Source organism: Lobosporangium transversale (genome assembly GCF_002105155.1).
Source record: "Lobosporangium transversale strain NRRL 3116 chromosome Unknown BCR41scaffold_57, whole genome shotgun sequence".
Lineage (NCBI taxonomy): Eukaryota > Fungi > Mortierellomycota > Mortierellomycetes > Mortierellales > Mortierellaceae > Lobosporangium > Lobosporangium transversale.
In genome coordinates, this window is record NW_019029035.1 from 239,734 (window position 1) to 261,381 (window position 21,648).

At 42.4% G+C, this 21,648-nt stretch overlaps 7 protein-coding genes across 7 annotated transcripts; 3 read left to right on the forward strand and 4 right to left on the reverse strand.

Annotated features, from left to right (window-relative positions):
* The first annotated feature begins 5 nt into the window (after nt 1-5).
* Nucleotides 6-1,096, forward strand: BCR41DRAFT_362826 (F subunit of V-type ATPase). Its single transcript, XM_022025787.1, has 4 exons — nt 6-186; nt 309-423; nt 513-595; nt 710-1,096. Exons 1-4 carry the CDS (start codon nt 175-177, stop codon nt 848-850), a joined length of 351 nt encoding a protein of 116 aa, XP_021876566.1. The 5' UTR covers nt 6-174; the 3' UTR covers nt 851-1,096.
* A 166-nt stretch (nt 1,097-1,262) lies between these two features.
* Nucleotides 1,263-3,116, reverse strand: BCR41DRAFT_313201 (deoxyribodipyrimidine photo-lyase; the record flags this gene model as incomplete). Its single annotated transcript, XM_022021119.1, has 5 exons — nt 1,263-1,344; nt 1,460-1,644; nt 1,739-2,056; nt 2,148-2,591; nt 2,682-3,116. The coding sequence occupies 5 exons, from the start codon at nt 3,114-3,116 to the stop codon at nt 1,263-1,265; spliced, it is 1,464 nt and encodes a 487-aa protein (XP_021876567.1).
* A 545-nt stretch (nt 3,117-3,661) lies between these two features.
* Nucleotides 3,662-7,211, reverse strand: BCR41DRAFT_374946 (WD40-repeat-containing domain protein; the record flags this gene model as incomplete). The annotated part of the gene is made up of 6 exons (XM_022026905.1): nt 3,662-3,924; nt 4,036-4,959; nt 5,052-5,349; nt 5,444-6,552; nt 6,687-6,976; nt 7,090-7,211. 6 exons carry the CDS (start codon nt 7,209-7,211, stop codon nt 3,662-3,664), a joined length of 3,006 nt encoding a protein of 1,001 aa, XP_021876568.1.
* Nucleotides 7,212-8,213: 1,002 nt separating this feature from the next.
* On the forward strand, nt 8,214-9,161 carry BCR41DRAFT_362829 (ribonuclease H-like domain-containing protein). Its single transcript, XM_022025788.1, has 4 exons — nt 8,214-8,260; nt 8,366-8,517; nt 8,630-8,707; nt 8,801-9,161. The coding sequence occupies exons 2-4, from the start codon at nt 8,404-8,406 to the stop codon at nt 9,143-9,145; spliced, it is 537 nt and encodes a 178-aa protein (XP_021876569.1). The 5' UTR covers nt 8,214-8,260; nt 8,366-8,403; the 3' UTR covers nt 9,146-9,161.
* Nucleotides 9,162-9,183: 22 nt separating this feature from the next.
* BCR41DRAFT_362831 (hypothetical protein) lies at nt 9,184-11,010 on the reverse strand. Its single transcript, XM_022025789.1, has one exon. The coding sequence runs from the start codon at nt 10,790-10,792 to the stop codon at nt 9,665-9,667; it is 1,128 nt and encodes a 375-aa protein (XP_021876570.1). The 5' UTR covers nt 10,793-11,010; the 3' UTR covers nt 9,184-9,664.
* Nucleotides 11,011-11,309: 299 nt separating this feature from the next.
* BCR41DRAFT_414256 (hypothetical protein) lies at nt 11,310-13,869 on the reverse strand (the record flags this gene model as incomplete). The annotated part of the gene is made up of 5 exons (XM_022029495.1): nt 13,510-13,869; nt 13,215-13,376; nt 12,824-13,136; nt 12,514-12,747; nt 11,310-12,241 (listed from the first exon to the last, which is right to left on the reverse strand). Exons 1-5 carry the CDS (start codon nt 13,729-13,731, stop codon nt 11,310-11,312), a joined length of 1,863 nt encoding a protein of 620 aa, XP_021876571.1. The 5' UTR covers nt 13,732-13,869.
* A 1,308-nt stretch (nt 13,870-15,177) lies between these two features.
* Nucleotides 15,178-20,819, forward strand: BCR41DRAFT_425961 (hypothetical protein). The gene is made up of 2 exons (XM_022030657.1): nt 15,178-15,579; nt 15,723-20,819. The coding sequence occupies exons 1-2, from the start codon at nt 15,392-15,394 to the stop codon at nt 20,788-20,790; spliced, it is 5,256 nt and encodes a 1,751-aa protein (XP_021876572.1). The 5' UTR covers nt 15,178-15,391; the 3' UTR covers nt 20,791-20,819.
* The last annotated feature ends 829 nt before the right edge of the window (nt 20,820-21,648 follow it).

Here is a 21,648-nt window from a genome sequence, read left to right on the forward strand (position 1 = left end):
TCTGTTGTAGTTCTCTTTCCTCCCTCCTTTTCTCACCTTTTCCCTCACTTTTTTCTCTTCACCCTCCGTCCATTGCTCTCTCCATTTCTTTTAGCTCGCTGGAGAAGCCTGTTCATTTTGACTGTATAGATTAAGCTGACAATTGGAGTAGGTCTAGGACACGACATTGTCACCATGGCTCAAACGGTAATACAATATCAATTACCAGTAATACTCGCGTCCCTATTGTCTGTAGCAACAAGCCAAGTTAAACGAGTCTATCTTTCCCCTCTTCCCCTGATTGCCTTTCTAATTTTTGCCTGACATAGGAGCGCACATTTATAGCCGCCATTGGTGACGAAGACTCCATCACTGGCCTTTTACTTGCCGGTATCGGTCACATTGATTCACATCAAAACAAGAACTTTTTGGTCGTGGATCCTAGTAAGTCTTGGCTAACAGCTTAAAGGAAAATGGAAAGGGCGCATTTTCTTGATGATTTGATTAACAACTATTTTTTGCTATATATACAGAGACGCCATTGTCAGCGGTCGAAGATGCCTTTCAGCAATTCACAAAGCGCAAGGATATCGCCATTATTTTGATTAATCAACATGTGAGAAGCTGAAAAAAAAAAAAAAAAAAAAAAAAAAAAAGCTTTGTTTTTGCTATATCCACTAAAACTTGAAAGAGTATATCTTTTAACCACTATGCTTTTGGATGGACATAGATTGCCGAAGAGATCCGCCCTTTAATCGATGAGCATGATCAGGCTTTCCCCACCATCCTTGAAATCCCTTCTAAGGATCACCCCTATGATCCTGAAAAGGATAGTGTGTTGAAGCGTGTCAGGAGACTGTTTGGCGAGTAAAAAAACCTTCATGCCACATACATGAATGCATTCAAAATAAAACTGTCGTGTCATGACTATCAGAGCGTGTCACGCGAAGAGAAAAAATCCCCCTCCCTTATATCTACACTACATTTAAAAATCTGTTTCCAATGTAAACAGCCGAGTAATGACAAGTCTATTGTGTTGCAAGCTAATGATAAAGGTAGTTACTATGGCGAGACTTTAATTAAGTTCATGGATGTATGCTTCAAACAAATAAGTTGCAAATGAAATCAGTAAAAGAAAGATAAAAAATAAAAAAATAAAAAAAAAAATTGACACAAAACGATAAACTGAACAAAAGTGGATGAAAGGATTGGTGAGTATATTACAGGCAATACATTTAGTTTAAAGAATGAGTGAACGAACAACAAATAACCATACAAAAAGTCTACTTTTGAACCAAAACACGCTTGTATTCTTCTACAAACTTCTTCCTGGCCTCTGAATGGTCAACAATGGGTTTGGGATAACTAAAAATGCAGAATAATCATACAGCATGAAAAAGTCAGAAACTTGTGTCTGCTGTATCACAGCTGGAAAAAAAAAAAAAAAAAAAAAAGATGTGAATAATCAAATTCAACTTACGTTAGCTTTCCAAATTCCTTGGCGGACATTGCATGATATGGATCGTGAACTTGTTTGTCAGAAAGGCCTTTTAACTCTGGAACCCAATGACGAATATAATCACCAACAGGATCAAACTTCTGGGACTGTACCACAGGGTTAAAGACTCGGAAATACGGCTGAGATTCGGCTCCAGTAGAGGCACACTACATTTGAGTAATCAGAATTGATTAGAATATCAAAATTGCAATAGCAATAAGGACTTGAATATTCTGGGGTCAATGTTTCAGGGCTATTTACCCATTGCCAGCTTCCATTGTTAAAAGAAAATTCACCATCAATAAGGTGGCTCATGAAATACTTTTCTCCTTTCTGCCAGCTAATCAGCAGATCCTTGACCAAAAAGCAGGCTACCAACATGCGGATACGACTATGCATATATCCTGTAGCATTCAGTTGACGCATCCCAGCATCAATAATAGGATATCCGGTCTTGCCCTGACACCAAATTTGGAACTTGCGATCATCACTGCTCCAGCGGATACTATCGGTGGGAGGCTTGAAGGCTCGATTCTTGCATACTCGAGGGTAGAAGACAAGGACGTGTCGATAAAACTCCTATCATTTTCCGCAAAATTAAATGAAAGTAAGAAAAAAGGCTGTATTTGTTGTATTTGAAAAAAAAAGCTCTGATTAGGTTGCATCTTACTCTCCAGATAATCTCCTTAATCCAAGTTCTAACACCTTCATTTCCGACGATGATTTTATTATTGTTCGCAGCCCGAGCTGCAGCGACACACTGACGCGTAGACAGGACTCCATTTGACAGATAGGGTGACAATTTTGTATCGTCCTCTTCTGTAAGAGAGTCCTTGGTAAGATGATATCGCATGATCTTGTTTTCGATGAACGCTCGAAGTCTCTCATGAGCAGCATCCTCTCCTGCAGGGTAAAGTTGCTCTATTTCGCTCATATCCAAAGAATGCGGATGATAAGGGGGAACCGAAGCGTTAAAATATTCTGCATATAGCTGCTTTGCCTCTATTGGATTCGCCTCTGGAACTGGTAGCAGTTGGAGATAATGAGGGTCGGTTTCTACCAAAGTGTTCCAAGTACTACGAAAAGACTCGAATGACGTGTGCCCTTCTCCGATCTAGAAATTAATTACAAGATCAGTCAACTGCAAGCAAGCTTCTTCAATAACAGTGATCTAACTTAAATACGAAAAAAAAAAAAAAAAAACCTTGTTCTTCATTTCCTTGGGTGGGACAACACCTTGATCGTCATGCTGTTCAACATAAATGCCGGGATTCTTTGTCAACGCTTTCAGTACCGCTGCGTCCCGTCTCATTTCATCGACCATGTATTCAACATTCCAGAAAACATGGCTCACATCCATTCCCTTTACAGTGGATTCTATAAGCTCCACCACCTGCGATCCTGTAGCTGCCTTCTTCACAATCAACGGGATGTGCAACTTTTCCAAGGATCTCTTCAAGACCACTAAGTTCCTTATCCAGAAATCGATCTTGATTGGGGCTTCATCGTGGCTTGCCCATTCCTTCTCCGAGATCACAAACAATCCAATCACTGATTTCTTGCTTCCTAATTTAGCTCTTGCTGCTGCGGCGTATAACGCCTTGTTATCACGAAGACGAAGATCGTTTCTGAACCACATGAGAGTATTTTTAGTGACGATTGGTGGTGGCACCTCCTTCTTCACGGCTCCTGTACCTGCAGCCGTAGGAAGCTTTGCACGATTCACCAATGCAGCGGCACCTACTTTACGAATACCTGGCTTGGGTGTTCCGCGGATAGTTCCTGTCTTTGAAATACCGCTGGCTGCGTTCCCTGCAGTCTTAGCTCCAGTAGCAGAGGGTTTGACTCCTGTTGAAGCAGTGGCGCCTGGAGTAGAGATATTAACAGACTTTACTGCCGCAGTCGAAGGTGAAGTGGTGACAGCGCGTTTCTTAGGTTCCTCAACACCCGCATCCTCAGCGGGTCTCTTCTTTGGTGGCATCGTTGCGCAAGTTGTTGTCTCTTAATGAGATCTGAATCAGAATGAACAATCGAAACAAACAAAAAACCGAACAAGCAGCATTTGTTTCGATTCCTTGAGGGGTGTAAACATCTTTCGTACTGCGGCAATTAAAAATAAAAAGTTGGTGGCGTACTCCAGCCAACATTGTTTTACTTGTGTTCTATCTCTACGGATCTCATTAATTATTTAGCACCAATTTCAAATATCTGGACACCGATTCCAGAAATAGCAACGGTGTGCTTGTCTCTATTGACCCCCGGCAGAAGAACATCCATAGTTGATGGATCAGGAACATGCACAAACTGTGTCTCTTGCTTCACTAACGTCGCTGCGGCAGATCCATTGCCAATTACAGTCCCAATTTTTGGTCGATCCAGGCGCCACAGGGTAATCATTTGATCCTGACTCGTCGTGACAATTTCTGACGCATTGATCAAGGATACAGCTAAAACGCGATAAGATAAACGACAAGAATAAAGGCGCAGCATGTGAGTCATTCACTTTTGTAGTACTAATTAAACGAGTTGCAATGATCCACCCTAATGTCGATTCTTACCTTGGATAGCCGAGCCATGCGCATAATCGTTGCGAGCAACCCTATCTACTGAATGTACTTCGATAGTTTGCATAGCTGGATTCCACATCATCCTGAAGGATGTCACAGCTAGTGCATTATCATCTCCTCCTGAAACAACCAAAATCTCCTCCTGTTCTTGTCCCTGCTTTCCAGAGTGAAGACTCAAGTTCTGAGCGAAAAGGCTGTTGACGCCAGACATGTGTACTGTAACTTCTACAATCGGACGCTCTACTTTTTGCATATAGTCCTTGTATAGCTTTACTTTGCATTTGCCATATGAAGGACTGTGAGGTCGCACAACTTTGTTTTCATCTGCATCGTATTTCTCCAAGAAAGCGTAAAGAGCTTTAGTTATATCCCAAGCCGCTATCTTACCATCGGTCGCGGCTGTTAAAATCATAACACCTTCTCCGACGATGATATGAGATACCTGTAGGATACATTTGCCATGATAGCTAGCATCGATTGCCAGCACGAAACTATTGGTTACTTCATCAAACAACCAGACACGAATAGCAGCATCGGAATACACAGATACAATAAAGTGCATCCGTGGATGGGGATTCAAACGGAAAACCGAAAGGTCCATAATTCTGGTTTCTAGGCTCTCACTAACATGTGGACACTGCGCTAACTCAAAACATCCTAGAGACAATGGTGTATGCTCTGGAACTTTTTTACCGGTGTAATCTTCGGTTGTCTCTACCTGATAGCTGTTGGGAATGCTCATAGTAACTTGCCAAGCACGCATGGATTCAATTGCACCTCCTGTAAACAATAAGTAGGAGTGAGACTGCTCTGTATGGCTCCATTCGAGGCATCGAATTGCAGCTCCCAAATGAGGCTTGAGGTTACAGAGAGGTCTCAATGCAGTACACGACGTTGTAGTTTTATATGGGATATCTACCATAGTTTGCCAATGAAAATATCTCAACTTTTAATTGCAGCCAGAGCTTAAGTGGGACATATATCTCAAGATAGGCGCGCATACTTACATTGAAACATCCGCAGTCGGCAGTCCTCTCCTCCAGAAGCAATAATAATGGGTGCGGGAGCACCTTCAGTTAATGGGGGAGCATTAGTCAGGAACCGCAAATGGCGTACCTCACGTCCATGAAAGTTGTTCTGGGGCTTCGCACTCTGGAAGAGCTCTGATCCAGCTGTGAGCTTCCTTGTAAAGCTACGAATTTTGTATCCACTGTAGAACATGAGACGTGTGTGCTCTAACCGTGCGTTATTAGTTAGGAATCTCCATCGCCTGCGATTTGCTGCTCCACTGTGCATTGAAAAAATCTGCCATGAATAATTTTATGATATTCCCCAATTAATGACTGCATACTCTTATTTTCCATAAAAGTCTACTCTTATATTTCCTTCCTCATCTTACCTCGAAATGCTTGGATTCGTTGTAGACAAACAGTTTCTTATTAAAGAAGCCAAGTAGAAGCAATTCTCCATCCATTATAAAAATATTCTCCAGCCAGCCTTTGGTAATTTTTGATCTAAAGATTTTCTGCAGGACAATTCTTGAAGTATCACTATTCTGATTACCATCAGGGGTTGAAGATCTTCCGGTAGTAGCCTGAAGATTAGGGCCGTTACCAGTGTTGATCATACCATTGTCCTCGAGTTCACTGTCTGATCCACCATCGTCATCAATCATCTTCCCACGCTCATTAGCAGATTTAGCCCCAATGACTTCACCACCCGGCAATCCCAAGAATCGATACTTGACCCAACTGCCATCACGACCTGTCGTATATACATTAATACGATCTCTGCCTTCGCATCCCTCGCCCGGCTCTGTAATCATCAGAATACTTGACACTGAATCATTTCCATGGCATCTTTCCAATAATACAATATTATCCAATAACTTTGATTCTACAGGCTCATTTTCAGCGCCATCTAAACTATAGACTATGACAGCGCCATCCCTTGACCCCAGTAACACAAGGTTATATACTGGAGAATAATACGCTGCATGGATCGCTTTGTTTGTTTTTGGCAACTTAAGATCGCATATATACGAGCATATGGCTGTTGAACCATCTTTCAATATCTCTACGCGGAAAACGCCCACGGTACAATTGGCCCTAAAGACAACAATCCTGAAGTCATTGAGACTTGTTCCGGAAAGCACAAAGATAAATTGAATCTTGATGCCATTTAAGGTGTCTGCTATCAGCGCTTCAAATTCATTTCGGAGACTGATAATTATCATCTTTCCTGATAGGCATCCTGCCACGGCAATCCGTCCGCAATGTGATGACTCCAAACTAACATAATTTTTGAGAAGAGATGAATTGTAAATCGTATTCCAAGCACCGGACTCGTCGTTACGAACCAGAATGTATCCTGTATTGGTGGCGTAGATGGACTCGACGGGCGAAATGATGGCATAATCGCGTACGAACTCCTTCTCATTCGGTGTAGCTTCAGGTAAATAAGTTGTGACCTCTGGAAGATCAATGTCTCTAGTATTCTGCTCAGCATCTATAAAGTTGGAACACACGAAAAAAAAATAAAAATAAAAATAAAAATAAAAATAAATGAATAAATGAATAAATAAAAAAATAAAATAAAAAAAAGTGAGTATTAAATCTCATATTACAAAGATATGAACATACCTGCTGAGCCAGCAACGATACTATCTAGCCTCCAGAGATGAATACCTCCATCTCCTCCACCAGTGGCAACAACGCCATCGTCAGAGACTGTAACACTCCACGCATTCTTGCCTTCATGTCCTTCCCAGCAAGCCAAACAATCCGACATATCATCTACACTACTCAAGTTTGTCAACAATGGGTTTCTCCAGATTCGACATGATGCATCTTCTGAGATTGAAATCATGTATTGACCTACAATCTGACAATCCCAAACACGAGCTGTATGACCATAATGGGTTGAATGTATGCTGGCATAGCCAAGTAGAAAAGAATAAAATACAATAAATAGATCAGCAACACAAGTCATCAAAAGTCGCACGTTTAACAAGTGCGAGGATTTATCCCATTGCCTAAATCTTACATAGTAGGATGTGAAATGTCCCATACACGGATAGTTCGATCATCGCTCACGGTGCAGACAGCCTTGCCATCATTGCTCCATCGGATACCAAATAGGATCCCTTCATGTCCGACCAATTTCATTTCCACCGGGGCCTCAATGTCGCCACAATGATGCACTTTCCATAATAAAGCATGACAAAACACCGTACCGCTGGCAAACCAAAGGTCGTCTAATGTGTTGTTATGAAATCTACCGCAAAATAATGTACAATGCTCCTCTGATTGAACCGAGTATGCAAGGCGAAAATCTTTAAGATTGTCAGCCTGGCATAGTGACGATTGATTCTGATTGTTATTATGCGGAACCGTAAATGGATCATCAGGCAAATCATAAATCTCCACAAAATTATGTGCAAAGGCAACTGCAAGAGCTATAGGTGACTTCGTGATGGTCTGCCACGAGCTTGGTCGTATTGTTGGAGATTCTTCTGAGAGATCAAATTTTGACCACAACCACTGAGCATCCAGAATCCAGTCCTTCATATGTGGGATATTCCACAGATGCTGAAAGTATGCACGAAGGCGAGCATCCTTCGCTGTTGGTCGAGATAATGTAAAGCGGAGTATTTTGAGGCTCTTTGCGCCGAAAACCAAAAACAGGCGCGCTTCCTGGGTTTCGCTTATTCTTTGGACATTAGCTTTCAAAAAAAAAAAAAAAATCAGCAGGGAGTGAAAATGAATAGGCGTCCCTTTTGATTCTAGCAATGTCTTTTTGGTAATAATGTCCGAATAATGAAACAGCAGGATTCTAAATTGCCTGTTACCTAGCACAATCCTGTGGACCTTCCAATCTCCTCCGAGATGTATGCAGCATAATGTCTCTGAGGATGAAATTTGTATCGCTTTGAGGTATGGGCCTTGTCCTGTTAATAAAACATCATTATTATGGTATGCTAATGCAGTGACTGAAGTGCTCAGGTGCACAGGATGTGTTCGCAATGAATTCTCGGTCATCGATAAAGGTAAGTGATAGCAGGAATGAGGCAAAGGTCGCTGTTACAATTCAGGAATATTCTCTCAGCCACTATTGCTTTTGGTGACTTGTATTGTGGTTGAGAAGCGAAACAATATACGCCTTCAATACACGGGGTAAGCTCTTCGTAAATGAATTGAGAGTCAAACGATCTAAGGCAATGATCAATACAAATAGACAATAGTTGATGAATCTATACTAGAACAAAAGCGATGATGCTCTAGAGATTCGTATGACACCATACTTAACTGGTACTTCACAGACTGCCTATTTGCTTTATTTCCTACTTAGAATAGTAATATGGCACCATCATTAGTATGGATCGATTGTGAGATGACCGGCCTGGCAGCTACTGACAAGTTGATTGAGATTGCAGTCATCATAACAGATGATGAACTAAATATCGTCGCTGAGGTACTATTTCGTCCATATTATAATACAAAAAAGACGTTGCTTCGTTTACTGGCGTCCTGTTAACTAGACTGAAAAATTGCCTTTGATCCCTCTCATCTACACGATATGTTAGGGGCCTAACTTAATCATCCATCAACCGAAAGATACCATGGATAAGATGAATGAATGGTGTACCGAGCATCATGGCGCAGTAAGTGAAATGTGTGCCAACAAGTATGATATTCCCAGGATTGTCACCAACCAAGCTCATCCATTAACCCTCTGTGCCCAATTTTATATAAAGTCTGGCCTCACCGCTGCTGTGCTCGCTTCCAAAGTGACAACGGAAGATGCCTGTGCTCAAGTGCTTGAATTTATCAAAAAGTATATCCCGAAATCCCGCCATGGCATCCTTGCCGGGAATAGCGTCCACGCTGACAAAGAGTTCTTGGAACGTGAAATGAAGCCTATTATTGACCACCTCCATTATAGAATCGTGGATGTTTCAACTGTCAAGGAGCTAGCTCGAAGGTGGTACCCAGAGGAATTCAAACACGTACCACCAAAGAAGATGGCGCATAGGGCATTGGATGATATCAAAGAGTCAATCAAAGAACTACAATATTATCGAAGTGCAGTGTTTAAATAATTTAATAAAATCTGAGACATATTTGTTGATTCTTTCCTGTTTTATTATGAGTAAGATTACAAATATGTAGATCCTGTATCTTAATTTATGGTTGTCAAGAACTAATTTGATTATTCAGGCGATGCAGAAGTCAGATATTAAGCTATTAAAACGCCTGTCTCGGTGCAATAGGTGAAATAGGTGAAATAGGTGAAATAGGTGAGATAGATAAAATAGATGAGGTAGGTACGTGAGATCGACGAGAAAAATGACATATCAATCTATGACGCATGCTATGAAGCAGATGAGGAGAAGGACAAGAACCCATGCTTGGAGATTTGTCTTGAGAGTTAAATGTAATATATGGCAGCAATGCAAAGAATTATGTCCGTTTGTAGCTAATGCTGAACCACTACCAAGTGAAGTCCTATAGGTGGTGATGGGAGGCTTCACCGCTTCAATTAATTACATCCTATAGTCGAGGGGAGGGAGAATGACACGAGAGACGCTGATAGATAAGGGTAATGAATGCTATGTTTTTTACATGTGGTGGTGGTGGTCCTTATTGTTCTTAGTATCCTTACTGAAGGTTTCCAGATCAGTTGAGACATCCGAAGTATCTGTCGCTAGATGTGAACCCGTGCCTGGTCGTATAGTTTGATATGTGGAAGCACTTGATACGACTCTCATATTAATCTCTTGATCTGTAGCTTTTATCCTCTTCTCGTTCCTTTCCCTCAACGTCTTACGTCGCCGTACTAGGCCAAAAATGACTGCCGCCCCTAGAATAATGGCCATAGCTATAACAGCCCCCATCCAGGGTGCAAATTTCGGGTCATCCGCTTCAGCACTCTCACTATCGTCTCCATTAGTCTGGTCATCTCCTCTAGTCCCTGATCCCACTCCAAGCTCGTTAAGGCCGTTATCATCGGTAATTTTAGAAGGTAAACATATAGTCGGTTTGGCTCGCTTCTCCATAATATGAATCCGAGACTGATACAGATTCAAAAAAGAACCAGTACTTCTCGCCTTTCTTCTACTTAATAACTCTGTTGGCGCCAGAGATTCGTCACAGCGTAAGGAAATACACTGCATGTAAGAGGAACAAGCATGATAGTTAGGCAGCTGCTCCTTGCAAGTGCCAACACCACTACCCGGAGTAGCCAAATCACAGTAAGATCCTCGCTGGCAATCGCCCCGAAGATTGAAGACATCAAGCCCTGCTCCTACGCCTGGTGAGCTACCAACAGTCTCATTGAGTCTTTGGTTAGCAATATTGGCCAAAGTCCGAAACAATGGGTCTGTTGTTGAAGGCAGTGGGATGCCTACACAAGATTGGCCAAGTCTAGCAGGGCCCTGATACTTGACTGGCTGGTTATCAATTCCAACAAGATTTGAGGGCGGATTGGTGGCGCTTCTATTGGTGACAGTCGACAATTGTGGGACTAACGGGACCAAATGGTGAGAGAAAGGGTCATCGGTAAAAAGGAACCCGCGAGTAGTAGCAAGTGGTGCACACAAGAGACCAGTCATTTGGAGAAAACAACCCAATTCATTGTAAGAAGCGCCATTCTCATTGTTGAAGCAGCGTGGGGTAGGATTGTGTATTGAGACATCACCACAGCCGGGTTGGGTAGGAGGAATACCAGTCAATGGAGTGGAAGCCATGTCAAAACTGTGTGTTTTTTTTGTAATAACAGTGTAGTAATTGTAGTTGCAATAATAGAAAAAGGGCTGCAAAATATATCTAAAGAGTGCGATATCGCTAATAAGTTTCAGCAAATGGCAAGACTGGAGTAAGGATCCAATGTTATGGATGAGAACGTCTTTGGATGGGATGGTTCATGCATGAAGATTCAGATATGTTGGAGAAACGATTAAATAAGTTTCCATCCCTGGGCTGGAAAAGGAGAAATTTGGACAAGGAAGAATTTTATTCGCTAATAACTTGCCAAGATGGATTGCCTCAAGTACATGGTGAGGTTGTAGAGGAGCTGGAAATCCCCTTTACTGGAGTTGATCTGCATTTAGCGGCTCTCACTTCTCATAACTCCACTACTCACTTCTTGCGCCGCGATGAAGTGCATATATTCATCTTGTTCGTGAATGGGTTCCAATGGCCTCAGCTGACCTCGAACCCTATTGATCGTAGAGTCGGGTTCATTAGGGACAAATCCCCCTACTACTAACCCATAGAGTAACCTGGGTGGTAATAGTGCGCGTATTGGTAGTATTGTTGGTGTAAATATGGCTGAACATGCACACGCGATAGTGACTGAGATTGTGAGGGTAGCGCTTGCGGTGAAGTTCGTATCTGTGCATGAATATGAGTGGCAGTTGGAGACAGATGTCCATGTTGATATTGGCCAGAATGCAGCATGGGAGAGGCATTGACGATCATTGGAAACGAGGGCTGCTGAGGGTTGGAAAGTAAGATGTGCTCATGACTCAATTCAATATGCTCTGAAACAACCTCAGCTCCTCGATTGCGACCATGTTGTGAGTGGCCCTGTATCTGGTACAACTGGTATTGCTGCGTCGCCTGTGCTGATGACTGGCTACTTTGGCCGCTAGATGGAATAGCTGAGGAGTTGGAGCATCTATCTTCATATAAAGCCTTTTCCTGATGGTTGTCAACCTGAGAGATGTATTGATTAGGACTCTGTCCCTTTAGACTGTGAAGTGCTGGGGTGATCCGCTGATCCTCTGGTCTGAATCCAAGAATAGGGTAATCGATACGTTTTTTGCTTTGAAAGTCTTCGTCAGCCAACTCTCTAGCACTTAACTTGTGCTGTACAAAAACACTATTGTTGTTGCCATTTCGATTAGCAGTATGAAGATCCACTTGTTCAGTCATAAGTGGAGAGTTACAAATTCGCGTGTCAGGAACGATAGAAAACGGCTGTGGTGTTTGCACCTTAAGGATTATTTCCTGTTGATACGAGTCCAGTTGGGATACAGGTTCGAGATGTTGAGTGTCGCTCATATTGTACAAACTGTATGCTAAATGTTGAACGGTAACTGCAGGTTCTGCTTGAATAGAAACGCGTATTCCCATATCAGGAATTAAACCTACTGTATCATACGCCAAAGGCGACATTGTTATTGAATGGGTCTCTACAAACATATGTGGAGAGATGGGAGGGAAAAAACAATAAAAAAAAGAGATATCAGGGTCAGCAGCGTAAAGTTCGCAGGTTGAATATCAAAGTCATGTCTAATCACTCATGCTGGGGCTTTGATTCTGGATAAGCACGCTTCACTTCAGCCAAGGCATGTGATGCCACTCAAGTTGCCATCGTCAGTGGCGCCAGACCTTGTACAGATCTCATGGAACTTGGTGTGCTGGGATAATAAGACTGGTATCTCAGAGATTTCTTTCACAATACCTTGTATTGAGCTTTGAAGACTCGTGTAAGGCACTTCATCACCCTTGACAAGTGAAATTGCAGCAACATCATTGTCGGGGCTCCAATCAAAGACTTGGGCCGATGAAAGACCTTGACCAGCACTCTCAATATCTGGTGATAGCCCCTTTGTTGGTAACTGAACCTTTGTCTCTGAACTGAGTCTTTCATCTTTTTCCACACTCATACGATCGACCTCTTTGATAACATCCAAATCTTGGAAGGTAAATGAAAGTGAGTATAGAAATTGTAGTGATATATCATGTTTGGAAGGTGAGTCAATGCTACGTACATGTGATTGAATTATCCCAGTCCACAGGATCTTCACTACCATTTCCCAGCTTATAAATGATGTCTTGCAGCATTCTCTGCGCCCCTTGGCTATCACTCTGACTGGCCTCTTTAGCGATAATAGCAAGGTGTATACATAAGTTATCCAGAACCAGAGATGTTTTGGCGTCAACCTTTTTAAGTCGACTCGACGCAGAAAAAATGCGAATCAGCAAAATACACTGGTTTAAAGTAGGATTGTCCATGAGTTTAACAGCTGTATCCTTTTTTAGTTCTTCTGGAATGTGTCCTTGGATTGGACACGCAGCTGTGCTCTGATAACAAAAGGGTGAGTTAGTTTAGCATGCAAACCTAATGAGTCTATCCTTGATCTACTCGAGTATATGACTTACTTTCACACGCTGCTCTTTCATGGACTTCAACAAGTTCCTCAGCTCCATCATTACTGCGATATGCTCTTGCTTCCTCTCAATGGCTACGAGCTGCTCCATTTGCATGGTATCTTTTTTTGATGGATCACTGCTCATACGTTCCATATTTGCCTCAATTCGAGTCTAAATATGAACAACACAATACGGCTATTAGAACAGACTCTACCATACTATTTTGTGTAGTAATCATTCGACCGAACCCAAAGCATGGACAACATATGATATATGATTTTAAGCTAGAGGAAGCCAAGCTTACCAACCGCTTCTTGTGGTTGCGCAAGCGCTTATAAACGGTGGTTTCATATGGGTTCAGATTTTGAGTGTTAATGTCAGAAAAAAGGTCAGCATATGCCCCTCTATTGTCTCCAAACTGTTGCTGGTCAGATCGTGGCTCAGAGATAGGATTCAAGTCCTCTACGGAGTTTTCAGGAAATGAAGGAGACCTTGACTGTTTGAGTTTGCTGGCTTTTTTAGTCATGGTTTCTCTTCAAGTGTCGAGAAAGAAATGACTGCTAAAGACTTGCAATACTTTCAAGAGCTCGGATACAGGTATCAAAAGGTAAACCCCTTGTGGGGGAATGCTACTGAGGTTGACTGTACGTGCGAGTTGAAAAAGAGTAAAGAAATAGGGAAGTCAACTATTTATTTTCTTTTTCCTTTGTCAATGGTGAGAGATTGATTAAATGATTTTAAGCTCTTTTTGCTATGACTTTGTGAAGTCATGACTGGGATTAATCAAACAAACGCCCAACGGATATTTTAGTTGCTCTGTTGCACTACCCAGTCTTCGTTCTTTGGATGAAAGCTTCATTTTTTGAGCTTCGACAATAAAAAAGTCTTAATCTACTACTTTGTGGAGCAAAGCACTTTATTTTTTGGACCAGTTGTATAAATTGTATATTCGCATCTTATTTTATATCCTTGTGGATCATAGTTCATCAAGATATTTGTCGATTTATCAATATCCTGCATGTTATCAGCGAGATACCCTGTATATTTCCTTACGGGATGTTATCCAATGAAATATCGAACTGTCATGAAACAACAATTCTGTTGGTGCACACTTTGAGGCTCTGGAATTGTAGGAAATATGAAAAAACTGGCTATTTCTGCTCAATGTGAACTTGATCTTATTGGAGACAAATGTTAGATGTCGCGTTGAAGCACCTCAAAATGAATAGCCTGATGCAGCTACAGAAATATAATATCTAACTAAAATTTTGAGCTCGCTTACATCCAAAGTCTCAAGATTCGCAGGTCTCCGCTAATATGGAAGAATTCCGTGTAGTTGTTTGGGATTAAATATTGAAGGAAGACTGTGGTCAGAAATGCCAGGGAGGTTTCACAAGTGTTTTGCTGACTACATCTGGAAACATCAATGCAAGACGTCGCCGCATGTGATACTGAGAAGCGGTCGCGAAATAAGGTTGGTGACCGAAATCGTGTTATTTCGACTGTTTGGATGTGATCAATTGCCATCCATAGAGGTCAAAATAAAGTGCTGTGACAACATTATCATGCATAGAAGGGATTTATTTCTAGGAATTCATTTGGATGCTGCAAGGGTAGATTCGACTACACCCACAATCTTCATCAAAACGAAGTATTTGAGCGCAGGTTCTTACAACAGAGTCCAAGTTAATTGTCGCTTCTCTGTTGGACAGGCACGAGACTTTCGTTGAATATTTGTGTCACCGTGTGGCGATGACAGAAAAACCGATCTTTGTGTCCAATGTGGCCTGAAGGCGCCCAGTGTTACTGTCCTTGTCTTTAGTTTGCTTCCATCGGCTTTTAATTATCAACAACAAACCATTGGTCAAAAAGATGGCAAAACAAAAACAAAAACAAAACCTCCTAAGTAAACATTCACACACAAACTACACATGGTCGCAGATGCCAAATAACACTTTTCTTTCTCTTAATCCAGAACTGTCTTCTTTTTTTGCCCTCTCTCTTTATCATTTACTCTCTCTACAACTGTTTCCTCTTGATAATTCTTCAACGTTGCACCTGCTCCAATACCTTGGCAACTCTGGACCGTCGCTGTCACGAGCCCGCCGCTTCAATTTACCCTTCCTTTTGCAAGTGATCCACCTCTTGTCTATCCTTCATAAAAAAAATTAGGTTCCTTATTCTAAATGCCCCCACCCAAATTACATGTTCAGCAGATTCGCCTCGATAGTGTCATCAAAAAGGTCCCTGCAAAACAAAGAAACGGCCAAATCTTTGTTCTTTTACAAGACGTCCAAGATGTCTTTGAAAACGCCAGACGTCTAGAGTACGAAGGTGTTAGTGTGCCATTTATGACTGATGAGAATGATGTTAGGTATAACAAAGACATGCGACAAAATGTAGTTTGCATTGTCCATGCTGTGTGCATGAGAACAAAAAGCAGTGGCATAATTTTTAATACAATCAAAATAATGAACATTTTTTACTGGCTGGCTGACTGATTGCATTTGAAAATAGGATCAAGCCATATCGCATCGAGTTCTATGAAGACTGCATCCTTGATGTCATAATCGGTCCTGCACCGGAAAGCGGGTTGGTAATTAACACAAGTGATCCCATCACTATCCCTTCACCTCAGTCCACAGCTCCAACTACCCCTGCTTCCTCCTTCTCTGGGAGCTTTCCTTCGCCTCGCTCGCTCTCACCTGCTTCTGTAGCGCCACTATCCATTGTCCGGCCATCTTTGGCAGGGACCTTATCTGCCGTGCCTGAAACCAAAGACGAGACCATGCAATCAAGCAACTTCGGTTTTCAAGCTATTTCGCCTGAGATGCGTGCACGGACGGCGTCAGTTACATCCTTCTCCACTACCTTTACTGCTCATGAAGAGAGTTCACCTCTACAACCAGCATTGTCTCTTGATGCTACTACGAGGGCAAGGTCAGCCTCACAGCAGTTCATGAATGGAGACCTGTTCTCGCCGGAAACGCGCCCTCAAAGTGAACCCCAAGACATGTCGCCGACTAGTCCGCTTAATCGTGCTATGAACACCGTTCATACAATTCCAGTTTATATACCACCAGAGGTTGTCTTGGAGGACGGGGATGGAGGGCAGAGGCCTCTCTTAGACCCTCAGCAGCAACAACAACCTCAATTTGAAGATACGAACTCGCAATTCTCGCATCAGCAGCAGCAACAGGCCACACTGTACAGCAATACCGTTGACTATCAGCCAAAAACAGCTTTTAATCGACCACCTCCGCCAGTGCCTGACCTGAATGATGGTACACACCAAAACCGTCTCCAACAACAGCAATACCCACAACAATACTCTCAGCAAAGTTCACAACCATATCAACCTTCTTACCATTCGCAGTATCAGCCACTCTATCACCTTCCATTCGAACAATATGACCAACAACAGCAAAAACAAGACCAACAGCCAGCCACTGTACTAGATTCTCGTCCACCTATTCAGACAAGACCACAAACCATGGCAGAACCGCCTTCCGACCCTACCCGCCTATTCCAACGCTTAACAATCGGACATGCGCCTCAGACCTTGGATCCAGAAGGAAGGGCGATCCTGGCCTCGTCCCCAACAGCAACATCTTTTACCGCTTTTCCACAGTCCATTGATTCACAGACATCCCCCCAGAATATCCCCATTCAAATTGAGAAAAGTTATAATATCAGTGCCACTCATACAAATCTAGATATTGATTCTACTCCAGAAACACGGAGCTGGCAACAAGAAAATGATTCAAAAGTCAAAGATCTTGAAATGAAGCTTAAGCGGGCGCAAGACCAAACGCTAGCTTATGCGAGGAAGAACCGTGATTTGGCTAGGGAATCAGCTCAGATGTCGATCAAGATCATGAACAAAGCAACTACTATCCAAAATAAAGTTCAGGCGGTCTTGACGCTGAATCATGAGCTTCACGAGAATCCCGTCCCGCGACTATTCATTGTTTTGCCAGTGTTGATGTTGGAGTCGACTCAATCACCAGGAGGCCAACTTCCCAATATGAAACCATCGGTAGCGCCACCAACCAGTGGTCAGAGGAAATTCCGCCTTCATTTTCTGTGCGAATGCGGACAGTTCACAAGACCACTACGGTCATCAGGCCTAAATCATATTCACTTTGTGGAGCATGAGGGATACGAAATAGAGCGTCCAGTTGAGTTCTTTGAGAAGTATGGACCATTCATTCGCAGCCTCTCACATCTGATTAGGAAGGGTGTCAACTGCGGAACAGTTTCTATTCCCCCCTTACTTGGAGCTACAGATCAACAACAGCAGCAGCAAAAACAATTCCAGCAGCCAACAGACCCAAACAGTATATATCGTGCATATGCAGTTGGGCAGGAAATGTTGAAAAACCAGATCCTGGATACAAGGTTAGAGGAGGCGATTGAATACTTAGATTCTATTGACATGCAGGACGATGGCTTGAGTCAAGATTCAGTTAAATACTTTGATGGAGCCGACATTCGTCAACTTCAAGCATATGTCAAAATCACATCTAATGAAGCAGCATGCCCAGCCAACCTTTACAAAATTGTCACTAGTCATGGGCATGCCAAGTGGATCTGCGAAGAACACTACCGATCGACGATTCGCTATGCAGATGAAATTTCTTTTCAAAAGGATATCTCTGCGATGGGTGGACAATATAATATTCGGACAGGACAGGCAAGGATTCAGTTGACATCTACTCAGGATGCAAACCAATTCTACAAAGCCATGAGCAAAGTCAGCAACCTTCATGAGCTTGATATAGTTTTCAAGTGGCAGTTTAAAGAAAGCGACCTCCAAACCCTTGCTCATGTTATCAATGAGTCCAATATTCGGGCCCTAGCTCTTGATGGGGGTCGTCATAAAACCAATTCACCAACAAAGAAAGCCATGAACTTTGGCAAGAAATATGACCCTTTGCTTCAAGTGATCTTTGGCTCTAAGATTGGTTCTCTCAAATTGATTAATATGCCTTCGCTAATGAACAAGATTTCTGCCAAGCAACCGTATCAGGGCCTATCGGCAACAGTGAACAGGACTAAGGCATTGCATCTGGAAAACGTGGGTGTACTAGATTTCGCGGGCTCGGAAGAAAAAGCTAGCCATTCTCTGGGCATGAATCTCAATCTCAACAACAGTGTCTCACGCAATCCCGCCCTGTCATTTCTGAAAGTCTTGTTGACAAGTTTTCAGAGCCTTTCAGAGATCAGCCTTCCTGGAATGAACATCCGAGATGAGGGCGTCGCGCTTCTGACAGAACAGATCTCTCTTCAGAAGACTTTGCGACGACTTAACCTTCATAATAATGCTATCTCGCCACTTGGAGGACGCTCCTTAGGGGCATTGTTATCGCACGAGAAAGCTCTAACGGCGCTGGATTTGGGCATGAACCCAATAGGGGATGAGGCATTGGCATTGATCATTGGGGCGCTAGGTCCCAAGTTGGCGATCCTGAATCTGGAAAGCACTGGGTTCCGTGAAAGTGCAGCTAAGGCATTAGAGAAAATGATAGGGATATACAATACTCCATCGAGCTTAGAGCCCCAATTGGAATACCTTAACCTCGCCAATAATGCCTGGACAACCAGCAGCATTCAGGCTCTAGGACGCATTATCATGCGGTTGAGACTTGAAATTCCATTGCCTCCCTCACCATCTATCACAGCTCCCATATCTAAAAAGCACGACAAGCCTACACATTTAGAAATGGGGCCCTCGGAAAGCTTCCTGGTAATCAATTCGATGATCAGGACCGCCCACATGACGCTGCCCTCAGATAGGCCGTGGTATGAGCAACCAGACATCCCCAGTTCGCACCATGCTCTTACAGCAACCAAGGACTCCTACAGCCTGTCGGCAATGAAGGCTCAAGACTCCATCAGTGTGAACTCAAAACTCAAGGCACTCCGACTCTTGGATGCTGGTCTTTCCGAGGGCGCAGCGCGTTACTTAATTAGCTTACTGGATGTTAACGTCCTAACTAAGCTTGATCTGAGAAGGTGCATCCGTCTATTCAAGCCACGTGAGATACTCTCAATCCTCGCTCGTGTCTTCCCAAACTCTCCATATCTCCAAGAAAATGACTCTCTGCAGCTGCAACAACAGCAGAGGCAAGCTATTCCGCAAGCCCCGGCGCCTTATGGCATCGCAGGTGCCCCACAAAACTGTCTACGGCTTATTCACTTGAATCAGACAGATGTAGACGACCATGCAGCACGCATCATAGCCCAGGATTTTGAATCTGGTTTCTGTTGTATAGAACGACTGGATATTGGAAGCAACCGCCTTACTCATCAAGGAATCACGCATATCTTAAATGCACTATGCAACAATACATCACTACAGCATCTAAACCTCGGGCAGAACTTTAATGCTCTCAATTCAGTGTACCCATCTGCAGCTTCTGCGCAAGCGCTTGCAACACGCGAAGCCTTCCAAAGATTTATGGCGGCCAACAAAACGCTTCAAGTCCTGTACTTTATTTGTATTGACATTGATGTGGTCGCTAAAGGGCTTGGCTCTAATTCTACAATCCGCTCATTAGTATTTGACCGATTAGAGGGTACACTCAGTGACATAGAAGCCTTCGGGCGGGCACTTGCTAAGAATGAGTCGCTGATGCGCTTCAAGGTCTACGATAGTCGCCAGGACCCATTTTTCCAAGCATTTTATGGAAATAGCCAGCAGCCGCAACAGGCGTACAGTCATCAACACCAACCATCCTCGAATCATATCATGCAGCAGTACATGAAGCAATTCAACAGCTATAATAGCCGAGCACAACAAGTTCAATATGTCGATCTGTTCAAAGATTTCAAACAGGAAGCAATCAGGACGATCGAGAAGGCTATTGCCTTTAACCAGACTCTTATTGAATTCCAATGGCCTGAGGTGTTTGATCGATCGCAGCCTTGCACCGAGCGCTTGGAAGGCATATTGACCCGCAACATGTCTTTGCTCAAGAATGGTATGAGTGCTGGCCACAATAATAACAGCAGTTCAGCTCAGGAGGGCATTTTAGAAAGACAGACTGCTAGAGGCAACAATAACAACAGGATCAGCCGCACGCCTTCAGTCCTCTCCACGTCCTCAACGCTCTCTAGCAGCTCTAATGCCTCCTCCAATTCTTCGTTAATATCATTATCATCTCATGTAAAGGATCATTCACAGAGTGCCAACCGTAACCAGAGTGGATATGGTGGATTTTTAACAACTTATGGGGCACCAAGCGATCCTTACGCATATAGTATCCACAGTAGTAGCACTACAAGCCTCAATATCAACCATGGATCCAATGGGAATTCTGGCAATAGTAGTGGCAGCTCAATCAGAAGTGGGGGCGGGGGGAGCACCCTTGGAGGTTGGGACGAACGTAAGCTGTCAATGCTAGAAGTATCACCATGGACTTTGAATCAATTCCGCAATGCCCCAACGCGAGAGCAGCAGCAACAACAGCAACAGCAGCAACAGCAGCAACAGCAGCAACAGCAGCAACAGCAGCAACAGCAACGGACAAGTCGCGTGGAGGTCGCTGAGTCACATATAATGCAGCGATTTAAGAAATGATGAATGTGATACCCATGTCAATAAAAAAGAAAGAGTAAAAATAATACAATATCTGTAGACTTACTATTTCTATTTCTACTATTATTATTATTAATATTATTATTATTATTATTATTATTAATATTATTATTATTATTATTATTATTATTATTATTATTATTATTATTATTATTATTATTATTATTATTATTATTATTATTATTATTATTATTATTATTATTATTATTATTATTATTATTATTATTATTATTATTATTATTATTATTATTATTATTATTATTATTATTATTATTATTATTATTATTATTATTATTATTATTATTATTATTATTATTATTATTATTATTATTATTATTATTATTATTATTATTATTATTATTATTATTATTATTATTATTAAATATTTATTCATATTCATCTTTGTGTTTTTGCTGTTCGGTGAAACATATCCTTTTGCACGATTGTCAAGGGCGCCACAACCATAGGGCTCGCTACTGGTGCTTGATGATCACTCCCGTTAAATAACGGCTGGTCCCAAGTAGCGCAAAGGTGGCCATAGATCATCCTTAATGTCGAATTGGCGCCTTGCTGTTGATAGAGAGTCACCTTAACGATCTTGATAGGCTCTATCTGGGACGTTCCAATAGCTACGTGTCTGGGATTTGGAATCATTCCATGAACAGAGTGTCGATACCTCTCCGACTGGCTTCTATTCTTCTGAGGGGTATGGAATGGAAACTTTCGGTTGGAAAAGTGTGAACTGACTGCTGCTGCCGCATCCGATAGGATGGTGCCACCGTCACTAGCTCGACGGGAAGCCAAGACCTCAGCCGACTTTTTCTTATTGAATGAGAACCC